We start from the raw sequence: 15,333 nt of genomic DNA, 5'->3' as shown, positions 1-15,333 counted from the left end.
GAGGGTTCACAACACCGACTGAGAATACGAGACTGGTTAGAAAATGTAATAATTTCAACAGATTAATAAAGTGTATATAAATAAAGAAGAAAACGAAAAATAAAACATTTTAAAACATTCTGTAAATGTAAGGAATATGAAATTGTGCGTCATAACTTTTTTATTGGAGTTCAAAGATAGGCAATTTCATAGGTGGAGGCTAACAAGTTGGTATCCTCAGATTGATTCATGTTAGTAGTGCAAATGCATCAAGCAGAATATAGTATGGAAGATGCTTGGCCTCAACTTAAATTAAGATAGCTTCATCCTTCCCATTGAAATATATATATATTTTTTTTATATATTTGTCATTAGTATATGCTTGAACCCTCGTTTCCATATTTTTGTGTGTTGTTTTGCTGTTCAAATCATTTAACTTGCTTAGGATGGTGTCCCTTTTTCCAATATTGACTCACTAGGGGGGTCTCGGATTCCAATAACTATTCAGTGGGGGGTCCCCCAATTCCATACGCTAGAAATAAGTTAGAAAAGGACGAGATGGAGACAAGGCTAATTACTGCTCTGGAAGAAGAACTGGCTTGGGCCATTGGCTCTAATCTCAACATAGACATATAGCTCAGAAACTTATATTTGCAAAGGCTGCGACCAGGGATGTTATCGCCGCTAAAGTGGCAGGAAAATTCTTGGCCTGGAAACAGGTCCACCACGAATGTAGTGAACAAGTGGGACGTATCTTAGCCGTGAGAACCCGACAGGCAGCAACCAGAGGGGATATATCCGAGGTCATTTCAGAAGCTGGGGTGGCTGCTACCACTCCGAAGGATATTTGTAGGGTATTCCAAGATTTTTATCAAAAGCTATATAGTGGGGACATGGTTGCAGACAGCAAGGAAATAGACCATTATCTAGAGTCGGCCTTAATGGACACAATTTCTAGGGAGGATGCTACAGCCATGCAGGCTAGCTTTTCTATTGAAGAGATTCAGGGGGCAATGAATGATTTACCTGCCGGTAAGGCAGTTGGGCAAGATCTTATCCCTATAGAATTCTACACAAAATTATTTCTGTGTTTGAGGGAAGATTTGTGTAATGTAATGACCCAAACTCAGAAAGGACACACACCCCCCACAGTCTTGGGGGGAAGCCACCATGGTGGTCTTCTTGAAGAAAGGTAAGCCACCAACAGATCCTGGCTCGTATAGGCCAATCAGCCTTATGAACAGTGACACTAAGATCTATTGCTTTTTTTTGTTAAACATTTTTATTTTTCAGAACCAGATATAGCAGGTACATACAAAAAAAAAGTAGTCGAAATATGATAATATTGTACAATAAACAATAGCTTCCATGTTTGATTTGTTTTCATTGTCATATTGAGAGGGAAAGTGAAATAAAAATGAAGAAAACAATAAAAACAAAAAAAGAAGAAAAGAAATGAAAAGAAAAAGGGCAGTGAATAGACATATAAAACGACATATTAGAGTAAGTCATTATCATACTATCACACTGTGCAAAGCCTCCTTCTCCAATTAGTGATGGGTTGCCAGATCGCCATACCACACATAGCAGATCTTAGCCCTCTAGTGTCAATGATAGCACTTTCCTGATTGAAGACTCCGAGTGTAGGAAGGTGGATACCTGACTATGGTTGCCCCCAACTTTTTGCCTGGTGTTTTGCTGGTTTTCCGACTTAGTTGGCCTGGGACCCCAGGCCTACTGTTCTCTCTCTAAAATGGATTCCATGTACCTTAGGTACATTTCCAATTGGTACTGGGCCACCTTATCAGACCCTGTAACTCAGGGCATAGGTGTACCCAGGGCCTACCAGGGGCTGAAGCATGTATTATGCCACCCCTGGATGGCCATCTAAATCTGACACAACTGGCTGCACGACAGCTTGGGCAAGGTGGTGTAATCACCCTTTGCTTTAGATATAGTCTAACTATATCTAACCCTAAAAAAATGGACACACAGATTCCTATCAGTCACTCCTATGGCAGGCCTTGACAATCCTGAAGGCAGAGTGCTTGGAATCGTGTGAGATGGTGCTCTGGCATGAGCTGAGCCCGTTTGCAGCCTGCAGAACCAAGTCCTAATAGCTGTTCCATGATAATTCGTACCATATACTCTTAAGTGCATTATAATCCTCGCGGTTAAATGCTATCTTTGGTATCGCTTTATCAAAACATGTCGAGTAAGGTGTCATACGAATTGGAATACTAACCCCTCGCCAATTCTGGCGACGGGGTTAGCATTCCACCTTTCTAGAGGGACACAACATGTATGTAACTGTGAACCCCGGTTAAAGTTAACTCAAGCCTCAGCATCACAAAATGGGTGCTGCCACCACAGACACGAGTCTGACCCCCTGCAGCTGGGAGTCCTTCCAGCGAGGGGAGCTTGGACAAAGGGTTTCCTGTCAGGGGCGGTGCTAGCACCATCCCAGACAGGGTTTTGTGTATCCTGGGTAGGCAGGGCTTTTCAGGAAGGTGACTGCAAGTGGCACCCCGGTGCTCACTACGCATCTGCCGGCTAGAACCAGTTCCAGGGGCACACCAGCCCCTGGCCTGGGGAAAGTCCGGCATGGGAGAGGGGTGTAACCACCCCCCTTCCTGGTCCCACCCCTAGGGCAGGACCTAGTCGCGTACCCACCCCTTTCTTTAGGATAAAGGCAGGAGCGGGGACCCTTCCAAATTAGATCATCTTTGAATCAAGAAACTACTTTCTACGAAAGGAACTCTCGACTTCTTCTCAAGATTTCTCCCTTGTGGCTAAGGAGTAGTCACCCTGCATCCGCAGGCACCATCTAAGAACTCTGCGGTTTGCTGGACGTCCTTCCTCAGGAATCCGACCGACCAGCACGACGAGACCCGGCTTCCCTGGCACCTCTGACCTCTACCTACCTCTACAGCTAAGCTGAGAACCGTAGGTGCGACGAGACCTCGAGGGACCGGCCATCATCAGAACTGCACGACTTCTATCCAGCACGATCGCCGAGGGATCCTCTGGTGAGTGCTTTGGGGTCCGAGAAGCCCCGACCCTGAGCAGCTCCAGCACCGAAGTCCAGCCCCCCAGCATCCACGAGATCTGCGTGGGGCCCTTCTGCTTTTTGCTGCTCACCGCGTTGTCTGGCTACTAGCCCGCTGGCTTGTGGCCTTCCCGACGACCCCCGACGACGACAACGCTGCTGGTCTGGTTGCTCCAGACTGGCCCTATCTCCTTTCCAAAAGAGGAGCACCCCGTACCCTCCTGGTCCACTCAAGACGCCATTTTAGGTCCACCGCGTGGGCTTGAATTTGCCAAGACTTGTTGCCCCAATCCTGGGTCCAGCGACGTCGACGGCATCAACCATCGTGGGACAGCTCGCACCTCCATCCTGGTCGCCGGCAACGCCTCCTGGTCCGTGAGACTGCAGAGCCCAGCGTCGCCCACTCACCTGGTCGAGGTGACTACCATCCGGTGCCCTCCTGGTGCCATCTGATCACTGGCTAGTGGTCACGAACTTGGTCCCCTCTGCTTTCAGATGTCATCCATCTTCGATCCAGGCTTGGATCACTTCGAACAATCTTCACTGGTCGCCTGCCAGCAACTCTTTCTTCAGGCTCCCGGTTCGTCAACGAAGATTCCCGACGTCTTTACAGACCTATGCAGCCGCAGCCCCTGGGCTAGGTAACTTCGGCATTTCGGTGCCCCAGCATAGCCTCACTATCCAAAGGTCCAGAGTCACTGTCGTTTTCGACCTACCTTATCGGGTTCGCCCGAGAACACTAACTTTGCTTTTGCTAGCTCCCATAGACTTTGTCCCGCATCCCGTGTGAGAGTGCACACTCTGCACCGAGTCCCCTAGGCCTCCTACTAGTAATCTGAAGGTTCAGTAACGTAGTCCTAGCGATTCCAAAGCCTATTAGTCCAGTACTTACCTGCTAGTAATTTCGCATTCCACTTCCATAGTATATGGTTTTCCGTGCCCCTCGGGCATTTGTGTAAATTGTGCAACTTAAAGTATTTTCGTAAGAGTTTTGTTGTGTGCTTAGTACCCTGTCCTCATAAAGAGTACAGGGCTGTTGTGATCTAAATAAATACACTGTTTATTTTCATAACACTTGTGTGGTGTCCTTTCACTTGGTGTTCAAGGGGTATATGTGATGGTATAACAGCTGGCTTAACACGCCCTCTAGAGTTCAGCCCGAAGACTGCTCATGTCCATGCTACTAGGATAGCTGGTCTATCGGTTGACTTACAACCAATCACCATAAGGGTTGTTTGGACTGATACATAGTGATCACTAGAATAGTGAACACTGAATATCAGGCCAACTTCTCACACCGAGAAGACGTGCTAACCACATTTGAAAACTCGGTGGATCTGAGTCTTTCCACTGTGCTGCTAGTATTACCCTGAGGACTGCCGAGCTTATAAAAAGCATGTCCTCTTCTTCCCTGCTCGGGTTTAGTGTATTATCAGTGCCTAGCAGATATAGAGTAGGGGAGTCGGGTATTTTATGGCCAAACACTTCCTCCCAGAATTCACAGATCATTTTTTCAATAAGTGTTAATTGGTCACATTCAAAGAACATGTGAATAAGCGTTGCAGGGCCTTTAAGACATCTGGGGCAGTGATCGTTCTCTTTTGCCCCAGGCATATAATTTGGCCGGAGTATAGTATAGATTATAGATAGTCTTATAGGTCTGGGCTATTAAGCTAGCTGACATAAGTAGTCGTGATGATAGGCAGAGACTCTTGTCAATATCTACATTCGGATTGTCAAGTCTGTCTGCCCACGCATTTTCCGTATGTTCTAGGTCATCTTGTACCTTATCCAGTAGCTGACCATAGATTGTACCTATTCTTGCTGTTCTTTTAGCGATGGTATAGATAATTTCAATTTTCTCCGAGTTAATATTAGGGTTCTTATGTTTGAGCATAGTATGAATCTGCAAATATTTAAAGTAGTGCCCATTTGGAAGATGACATTTTTGTTGTAGATCAGTAAAGGTATAAGCCTCATTCGCACCCAGAAGGTCGCCAACTGAGGTAATTCCTACAGAATGCCATTTCTTTGCGATAACATCGCTCCCTAGTTCGGGAAGAAGGTTAGAATGTCATAGGGGAGAATACCTATTAAGCTTTGGGATGTGCATATATTTTGTAATTCTTCACCAGATTGTCCAGGCACTCGTGATAACTTTGAATTTATTTTTCTTGTAGTAGCTTCTCTCTACTTGTCTCAGAAAAAGACCTTTAGCTTTTCCCCCTAGAGATAGCTCGTATATAGATGGAATAGGTGCATCCTCCATAGTCTCTGAGCTAGGATTCTCACAAAGAAGGGGGGCCATCTGTTGGAGAAATGAAGCCCAGAGATATAGCAGAATGTTTGGAACAGCTAGTCCACCTTTGTTCTGTGGTAGTGACAAAAGCTTCAAGGATCTTCTGGTTTTGCCCTGTTGCCACATAAATTTGGACATAAGAGAGTCTAGAATTTTGAGGACCTTTTCTTCAGGTATCAATGGAATAGCCCGAAAAAGATAAAGCACCCTTGGCAAGATATTCATTTTTAAAAAGTTTCCTCTACCAATTATTGACAGCTGTAGACTATTAACCCGATCTAGGTCTTTCTTTACAGTGTTTAGTAATGGCTCATAATTGAGTAGAGAGATTCGTGTAACATCTGGGCTTATGCTAACGCCTAGGTATGTAGCATTATTAGTTTTCCAGTGATCATTACGTACATAGGATGATTGTTTTTTCTTTATTCAGAGAATATCCAGAGCAGCGCCCATAGGGTTGCGTTACTGGCCCTATTTCTGATATTGCCACAGAAGGATTAGGCGTTCGTACCGCAATATCATCGGCATAGGCCAATACTTTGGTTTCAAATTTGTTAGCAACTATAGGTGTGATTAGTGGGTTCTCTAAAAGTTTCAAAATTAAAGGGTTTATATACAGGGCAAATAATATTGGAGAACATGGACAGCCTTGGCGTGTGCCTCTGGATACTCTAATTATACTTTATTCAGAGCCCATTATTTGTAATTTTGCTATTGGTTTAGATACATAGCCATTATAGACTTGATAAATTTGGGGCCGAAATTATACTGCGTCAGGGCAGCCCATAAAAAGTGCCAGGACACCCGGTCAAAGGCCTTCTCGGCATCCAGAAGGATCATCGACATCTGGCCTCCTGTTGCAGACATTACACCAAACAGGGAGATTGCTCTTCGAGTATGGTCGGTTGTACCTTTGCCGGGAATAAACCCGTGCTGCCATGAGGAGACCAGATGTTCGACGACCTGTCCGAGCCGGATGGCCATTATTTTAGCGTATAATTTGGAGTCAGAATTGATTAGGGAAATTGGGCGATATGATGATAATTGATCCTGAGGTTTGCCCTTTTTTTGAAAGATAATTATATTTGTTTCTCTCAATGAGGTGGGTGGGATACCACTCCATTGGATCCCTAAAAATAGATCATATAATAGTGGGCCCAGGGTATGACTGAGAATTTTATATAGTTCCAGAGGTATTTTATCGGGGCCTGCCGCCTTCCCAGAAACCAGTTAAGACAAAGCAAGCTGGACTTCTATAAGGGTAATTTCTTTCTCAAGCTCTTCTCTGGTATTATCATCTAAAGTCTTGTTTACCTCTAGTTGATCAAGAAGATCTTTCAAGAACAAGTCTGCGTCTGCCCTGCTGGTTCTGTTATCATCCTGGTAGAGGGTCTGATAGTATTGTTGAAATGTCCCAACACTAAGATCTATTCCAAGATTCTAGCCAATCGCCTTAGTTCCATAATAGGGAAGGTGATCTCGCCCAGACAGCATGGATTCATCCCAGAGAGGGGCACGGCAGATTATATTAGGAGAGTATGTACCTTATTCAATGGTACTGCAGCCTCACGAGACCCTATGGCTCTTATATTGCTTGATGCGGAGAAAGCGTTTGATAGGGGCTCGTGGGGCTTTCTCTGGTCTGTATTGGAGAAATTAAATATTGGAGTAGGGTGTACAAAGGCAGTACAGGCTCTACATAGGAATCCTAAGATCAGACTCCGAGCCATGGGAGAACAGAGCGACCTAATTAACATCAGGCGAGGAACCAGACAAGGGTGTCCCTGTTCCCCCGCTTCTTTTTGCCTTTTGTATAGACCCTTTTATCAGGAGAATAGAGCTAAACAGAAATATCCGTCAGATAAAACTAAACAGATTTAAAACAAAGTTCCTAGGCTATGAAGACGACTTGGCAATCACGTCTACAGACCCCTCCTCTGCTCTGGTTGCAATTGAACAAGAAGCGGATTGCTACGGGGCAATGTCTGGTTATAAACAAAATCGTGGCAAGACACAAATTGCGGTTAATAATAAAGCTGCCCTGATAGATCCAAGAGAGACAGATTCGGCCACCTATCTAGGAGTAATTAGAACATCAGATCTAACTAGAATATGGAAACAAATCTAGGCCCTGTAATCCAAAAATCAAAAAAAGATCTAAACAGAATGAATAATTTACATCTGACAATGGTAGGGCGCTGTAATATTATTAAAATGGTATTTCTCCCAAAGGTCCCGTACCTATTTAGGACTATCCCCCTGAAGTTTGCTAACAACTGGTTTAAAGAGATGGAGGGAGTAGTTAACTAATTCATTTGGGCTAATGGGAAAACAAGAATGGCAATCAAATTTCTGTCACTTCCTAGTGACAGAGGGGGCTGGGCAGTGCCTGACCTAAGGGCATACTATTGGGCTTCGGTTCTCCGGTATATGCGTGGGCTGTTGGGTGGTACGATCATAGATCAATGGAGGGGTGGAGAGTCTATACCAGATGTCTATGAGCTACTATTAAGTGGCAAAGCTCTCAATTGGCTTTTAAGGTTTAGCGAGGCAAGCTATTATAAAAAAGTCAATTTTAAAACGCTGGGGCCAGGTATAATGATTCGGACTGCAATCTGGAAGAAGCTGGGACTTGGTAGAATGAATTATTATACTCCTTTGTTTAAGAATCCCTCTCTACCGAAGGTTTTTCACGATGGTGTAATGAGACGATGGGATGCGCTTGGAGTTAAGATAATTGGTGACATCACTGATTCTGAAGGCATACTTTCTTTTGAAAGAGCACAAAATCCTTATAACTTAGAGCGAAGAGAATTTTTCAAATTCCTGCAGATTAGGTCGGCCTTGACAAAGAAACAAGGAGGGAATAAGGCATTTGAAAGAGATGTGGTTATGGAACGATTGCAAAGCTCGGAGGGGTGCTGAATCACACAGATCTATGGGGGAACTGAATCAGGGTAAAAATAACGATCTGGAAAAAGTCTCAAGAAAATGGCGGGCGAAACTGAACACGGAAGGGAATGAGTTTGGAACCTCGCTTAAACTGGGGTGTAAGGTGCTAAAGGTTGCGAATCTCCAAGCTCAACATTTCAAAACTATCTCGAATTGTATTTTACACCAGCAAGAATAGCTTGTTGGGGCGGTACAAGCGGTATTTGCTGCCCGCGCTGCCAGAGTATAGAAGCTGATACGATCCACATGTTCGCCTCATGTCCAGTGCTGTCCCCCTTGAAAACAGCAATAGATCGTTTCATGGGACGGACTTTGGGTATTCAGATAAGCCTTACTAACGATCTAGTGGTCCTGGGGGTGGCTAGAGATGGAGCCCTCGTAACTCATTATGAATTTCTATTCATAGAAATGGCTATTATCAGGATTTGCATAGCATCAGTATGGAAAGACCCTAACCCCCCTACGTTCCAACAATGGCTGTCTCGGCTTTTAGGTATATATAGTTTAGAAAAAGGACTATATGAAAAAAAAGGATGGAAAGCAAGGCAGCCAGGGAAGCGCATCTGGGCTCCAGTAACAGACTGGAAGTGCAGGTTGGAGAGTATCTAGCTATGCACAGTTATAATTGGCACCGTAATATGTTTAAGATCTATATTGTTTCGTTCTGAAGCGGGGGGAAGGATGGGAATAGGATTTTTTTTTTTTAGATAGCGAACTAGGGGGACTGCTGAATATTATGATTTTCACCTTGCTCTTCCCACTTGTGTGTGAATTGTAAACTAGGATTCATCATTATTTATACATGATTGTGGAACTATGGTGGGATACTGTTTTAGTATGCTATGATATCTCATGCCGGATTTATCTATTTATTTTTTCTATTTGTGTGTATCATTGAATTAATTAATTGATGATGATTAATTAAAAATATATATATATCATTTAACTTGCTTAGGCTGGTGTCCCAGGATTCCAATATTGACTCGTGAGGGGGTCCCCGTATTCCAATAACTATTCAGTGGGGGTCCCCCAATTCCAGTAATGATTTAGTGGAGTTTCAATGAAGTTAAATTATGTTAATCATTGCATATTAGAATTACTGTTAGGCCTGTAAATTGCTTGGGGCAAAGAAACAAATGGCAAATGTATGGAATATTTTGAGGCAATGGGAAAATTTGAGTATCTGGTATTTAATGGAAATACTGCTTCATTTGGAATGTGAAATAGCATAGATTTGTGTGGCTTTGAAAGTAAATGGAATTTAGCAGAGAAAAGAAAAAAGGTTGGTTGCAGGTAATTTTAAGCTTGGTGGGGATTTAGATTGGTGGGTCTGAGGAACATCAGCAGGGCCTTTGAACATCTTAAATTTTCCTTTAAGTCTTCTAAACAAACCCATTGTATGATTAGAAGGTAAAAACATTACTCCCTTTCTTCAGAATGAAAAAAATTGCTTCCACCAAGGAAGTGAGATAGCAAAGGTTAATGTGATCTTAAAAGAGAGGGTAACCAAGCAAAGAAAGTAGTGTTTGGTAGGATAGAAAAGACTACAGTTAAGATTGTCTGGGAAAAGAAGGGGGCCATAACCTCTTCCATTCCTATATGCCCAAAACTTGTTATTAACCATCTGACCTCTGCTTCCCTGTAGTAAATGTTCAAGAGTTAATGAAACACAGCTGTATTTTATTTCAATTGTGTGTGTTCTCTAAAGAGAGCTGCTGAAACTAATAGCTACGATAACAGTTTTAATTCCATTTTCCTTCATATTTTCAGTAGCACAGAAGGACGACCCTTCCGCTTGGGTACTGGTGCCAATATGGAGAAGGTGGTGAAGATGGACCGAGACATGACCAAGGTAAGGAGGTATAAGGCACACCAATGTATTATATATGTGTAGGAGGCTGGCTTAGTATGTGGTGCTCACTTATGTAAGTGTAGCACCCTGCACTAACCCAGACAACTCTTATGGTGGTTTTAGTGGTCTTAGACAACTTAAGAAAGCTCACTAGCTCCTTTACTGTGCCGCAAATTCCACCTAGGTGTGGGAGTGGGCGGGGTCGTGTCTGCCAACAGACATGCGCAGCACTAACGAGGTAGTGCTCGCGACGGCCGTTGACTGACGCGCACAGCGAAGGGGCTAAGTGGTAGCTGTGGAGAGCAGCCCTTAAGGCTTAGTCCAGAAGGAGTGTAAAGAAGTTTGTTTTACCAGTACTTAATCTTATGGTATAGGTTAGGTGAAAAAGAACCACACAGTGTAGTTCTAAAAATGTGTATTTATTATACACACTTACTAACACATTGCAATATCTACTAACCTCAGATATCTGATAGAGACTACTAGCCTCAGATTCCTTAATGTAGAATTATCCCCAGGCGTGAGACTGGATCTGGAGATTTTGGGTTTTTTTTTTGCCACAGTATCCCTGCGCGCCGGTGGGACATCCCTGCGCTCCTGGGGGGACGGCATCATGCGACTCTGCCCAAGCGTTGTCCGCGTACGTGACGTCAGCAAGATCACACTACGTCAATTTTTTCCTTTTCCGCGGATCCAGTTCGTGCTCCAGGCCTGTTTGGACTTTTCCTTTTGCTATTGCGTGTATTTGTGGGAACAGTGTGCGGATTCCTTCGGGTTTTTCAGAAGTGCTTGTCTTGTGGACGCCTGATGTCGGCGACGGGCCCTCATCTCATTTGCATGTGGTGCTTGGGGGGAACATCACGACTCCACTGATTGCGAGGCGTGCCAGCAGTTGAAGCCGAAGTCGCGGCGGGAGCGCTGATGAAACTTCTCTCGACTCGCATATCCAGATTGACTTCGTCACCTCAATCAGCTGCTGCAGAAGGTTTTCAAAGCTGTCGTCGTCGTCCTCATCCCTCTCCTAAGCCGCAAGAGCATCGCTCACCTGTCTGTAAGCGTTGCAGTTTGTCGCCGAGGGCTGGTTTCCGGCCTGTTGGGGGCGTGGGCTCTCCGCACCTTATGCAGCCCCGCGTATCGTCTCCCTCTCCACCGTTTCCCAGAAAGGGGGCGTCTAGAGCCCAGATGGAGACATATGCAGCGGTTTTGCAGGCCTCGCTGGCTTCTCCTCCTCCTCCTCCTTCCCCTCCTGGGACATCGGCGGATCCCTTGCATTGTGCAGGGCCCTCCGCAGCGTCGCCGGTGGCTCCTGCCCCGGCGCCTTCTGGCTCGGTTCCAGGCTTGGAGGGTGTGGTGCCGTTGGGGTGCGGCCCTTTAGGGGTCCCTCCTTTGGACCACGGCACCCCTTCTTCGCCGCAAACTCCTGCGGGAGTCCCTGTGGTGTCGCAGGAGGTCGTTTGGGGCTCCGGTCGCATCCCTGAGCCCCTCTCGGCCCTATGGACAGGCGGCAATCTTGTCTGAGGCCGAGGTGACGCAGCTATGGCTCCGGCGGCTGCTGGCACAGGCGGCGCAACAGGGGTCGGCGGCTCCTCCCTCTGTCCCATCATGGATCGAGGCTGGCTGGGGACCCCTCATCCCTACCTGGGCCCATCTCATCCCTCCACGCAGGCGGCTGCCTCGTCGGAGGTAGACCGTGCCTTGGCGGCGCCACAGGGGCCTGGGGGTCCCTCTCGTCCCCTCATGGGTCGAGGCTGACTGGGGACTCCTTGTCACTCCACGGGTCCCTCTCGACCCTCCACGCAGGCGGCTGCCTCGTCGGAGGTCGAGTCTGCGCCGTTTAGCCGCCTTGGCTCCGGCCCAGCCCCGGTCTCCTGCACCGTGTGGAGTGGAGGAGGCCTGTCCGGCGTCTACGTTGGCGCTGGACGATGATGACGTTCTGCCTCAGGTTGCGGACTCTACAGCACAAGACAAGCGTCTGGTCGTGAATTTGTCTTTGGACTCCTCCTCTTCCCCGGAGGTTGGGCGCCTGCTGGTGTCGTCCTCGCCGGAGACGGGCTGCCGCGTCATGGCTTTTTCGCTGATGTCATCAATGGACGGCTCCTCGCCATTACCGTGGCCGCAGTTTTCGCCGGAGGAGCCACAGGTCCCCACTCCTCAGCCCCTCTTCCTCCTTTCCGGGCCTGACCCTTCCTCACTTCGATTGGCATAGGGGATGTCCGCCTTAGCTCGCAGCCGTCGCCTACGGAGGAGCTGCTTTCCCCACCGCTGGGCCCTACGGAGGCGGGTGCTGCCTTCACTCGTGCTGTTTCCATGGCTGAGGGTATTTTGCGCATGGGTGATCCGGCTGCCCATTTCCCCTCGGATCATCTTTTGGAAGTTCTCCACCAGGGCTCTAGTGGGAGGGAGCTGCTACTTCCCTTTGAGGGTTTGCTCCATTATTCTCTGATGGGGGCGCCCCACCACTGGGGATCCGGTGCCCTAACACCTTCTCCACCGGCACCTTCCAGCACCGCGTGACCCGGTGTCTTTCCCTCTACCCCTCTGTCACAAGCCCCCTTTTGCGGACTGCCTTTCCCCCCCTGCCACCGCTGTTGTCTCCAGCATCGCTGGAGGCCCGCTGGCTGGACTCTTGAGGGCGCAATATGTTTGATTGGACCAGTACAGCCCTGCGGGCCCTTAACACTTAGTGTGTGGGCTAGGGCCACCTGCTGCTTGTGGGACTCGGCAGAGTCCCTTGGACCTGCCGCTTCTCAGGAGGGTGCTGGTGTGGATTTGCAGCACCATGAGTTGGATGGCCAGGAGCTGGCTGCGTTTATTCTTCGCTCCGCTCTGAACATCTCGGAGGTGCTTGGTCGTGCCATGGCTTCTTTGGTTGCCCTTCGCCGCCATGCTCGGCTCCGCGTCAGTGTGTTCCCGGAAAAGGTTCAGGAACGGCCGGTAGATCTTCCCTTCGATGGCACTCTTTTGTTCCACAATCATAAACACTATACTACCTCGGGTCTGTATATTAGGCACGTGAAATCTGTGTGGTGTAACTGGATTATGTTCCCTCTACAAGAAAATGGGGGGATTATCCCTTGAGGAATAGAACCCTCACTCACCCGTAGATGACATGCTTCATCATATGGGTTCCTCCTCCCAGCAGGAAATCCTAGTCCTGCTGAAGGCTACAACTCCCTCACTGTGAGGGAGGAGCTCAGGGATGTTTTCAAATGATGTTCCCTAGTGCGACTAGGATGCTAAAATCCAATATGTGAAAGTGTAGTGTAGTGAGGGTGAAGCGCAAAAAAAGGGAAGGTGTAAAGGACTAATAGTGATCTAAAACTACCTAGGAAGATGCAAAAATAATTGCTTTTTATTGGGTTGCTCTCACTTGCAGGGTTAAAAATGTAGTGCGAGGGGGGCGTGGCTAGCAGCCGACTTGAATGGTCGCTCTCTAACGCTGCTCCCGACCCCTGCCTGCTTATCCGCCACATTTCATCTGTTTCCCGACCTGAGATCCCTCTAAAACACAGGGGGCCTCATAGTAGTCCTCAGTGCCAGCCTTGGTGTTATAATTGTCCTGGTTGGTGCTGGAACGAGAGCGGAGCACGTCTAAGAGGTGAAGGTCCGGCTGAGGGCAAGATAGCGCCCGTATCGGAGCTCCGACTCCGTAACTAACCGTGCCCGCTATTGCTGCTTTATCCTAAGGCGGAGTTGGGGAACCGATCCTTCTACAACGCACCAAAGCCCTGCGAGTGCCTTTCCGGGCTACCAGCGACTGATTGGTCGGTTCCTTGCCCGATCCACACTGCCCCGAGTGAGCGCAGCGAGACTCCTCCTCCGCTGGGGACCGCCTACTCAACGCCCCGGCTTCTGGGCCTGTAGCTGCGGGCGCTCGGTGCCTTTTCCCGCCTGCATCTCGCCTGAGCCCCGGGCCGCTTTGCAATACCTGTCAGTGCGGACAACAAAACAGCTGCCGGGCCGCACTCATCTCCTGAGCCTTCCTTTGGCTTCCGGCTTCTCTCGGCGTTGTCGCGCTGTGGCCCAGTCCTCGGGGTGGTGGAGGCCCGATCGCCACAATCCAGCGACCCCCTGCACCGGATGAGGTACGTCTGAGGCAAGGCTCCTGCTGAGACTCGGGGCAAAATCGACCTCCTGCTGTGCCCGATTGCTCACTGCTGCGCCCGGCTGACGTTTAATCCCTCCCGCTTCCCGGCTGCTGCGGGCCCGCGCTGCCCTTAGCCTTCCACACATCGCCCCGGGTGCGGGCCTTTACGCACTAACACAAGTTGTTTCCCGGACTGCTCTCACCCCCTACCGCTGCAGGCCTATAGGATCAGCCTGTACAGCCTTAGTGCAATGTGTGGCCCTTCCGCTTATGCCGATACCGGACCCCGACCCCTGTAACTCTGTTCTGTGGCGGCCGCTCCTGGATGACGTAGAAGCCTGAACACCGTGGCCTTGGTACCATCAACGCATTGGGAGGGTGCTACACTCTAAAACAACGCTGTGCCAACAGGCAACACTGACACGTGCAGTACCACGCTGGTTAGTATATTCTAGGCGTCTTGTTTGGCTGCCTCCTACTTGAGGCCCTGAACACAACCTGACCCTCCTGGGTGCCCCCGAGAAGCTCCCGCGGCCATTACAGGCCCAGATCCGCCCTTTTGCTGTGGTGTCAACTTCGGACGGGGTAGCCCCGGGCCATCATTGCCCTGCGGCGTTTCCTAACACTTGCCCGGATCCCCTCTGTGCCTCCGTGCCACTCCTGAGCTCTACTCGTGGCCGCTGCCTGCTGGAAGTTCTAGTACTTGCCATTCTCTGGGCACTGATCTACCCGCTGAACTTGGACTAACGAGCCGAGGGTGTGCCGCTTTCTCTTCCTCTATCGGCCATATCTCCTGCAACACTCTGACTCCCCTTGAACTCTGCACGCTGCTTCTCTGACATCTCTGTTCCCCATGGCGTCGTCTAAGGCGAACAGACCCTCCAACCAGAGGCAGCTCAACAAGAACTCATGGGGCACTAAGGGAGGCGAGAAACCTTCGCCCTCCCCTGAGACCCCGATCCTTATGTCCCCCCCTCGCCAGGAGCGAAGACCCCTACCCTGGAGGACGTTATGCAGGCAATTGCTGGGGTCAGATCCTCCCTGGAGACGCGGATTGACTCAGTCAATATAGAGGTGACGCTGCTGAGGGCTGACCTGCGGAAAATGGATTCCAA

At 48.4% G+C, this 15,333-nt stretch overlaps 1 protein-coding gene across 1 annotated transcript in view; it reads left to right on the top strand.

The window, feature by feature from the left end:
* Positions 1 to 15,333, top strand: part of HECTD4 (HECT domain E3 ubiquitin protein ligase 4) — a 2,691,195-nt gene that overhangs the window by 944,547 nt on the left and 1,731,315 nt on the right. The window contains exon 38 of the mRNA XM_086943079.1: positions 10,050 to 10,131. Coding sequence (XP_086799205.1) covers positions 10,050 to 10,131 — 82 coding nt within the window. The remainder of the gene's footprint in view (positions 1 to 10,049; positions 10,132 to 15,333) is intronic.

The sequence above is a fragment of the Lissotriton vulgaris genome, chromosome 11, assembly GCF_964263255.1.
Source record: "Lissotriton vulgaris chromosome 11, aLisVul1.2, whole genome shotgun sequence".
In the NCBI taxonomy this organism is placed as follows: Eukaryota; Metazoa; Chordata; class Amphibia; order Caudata; family Salamandridae; genus Lissotriton; species Lissotriton vulgaris.
This window is presented reverse-complemented; position numbering and strand designations above follow the sequence as displayed.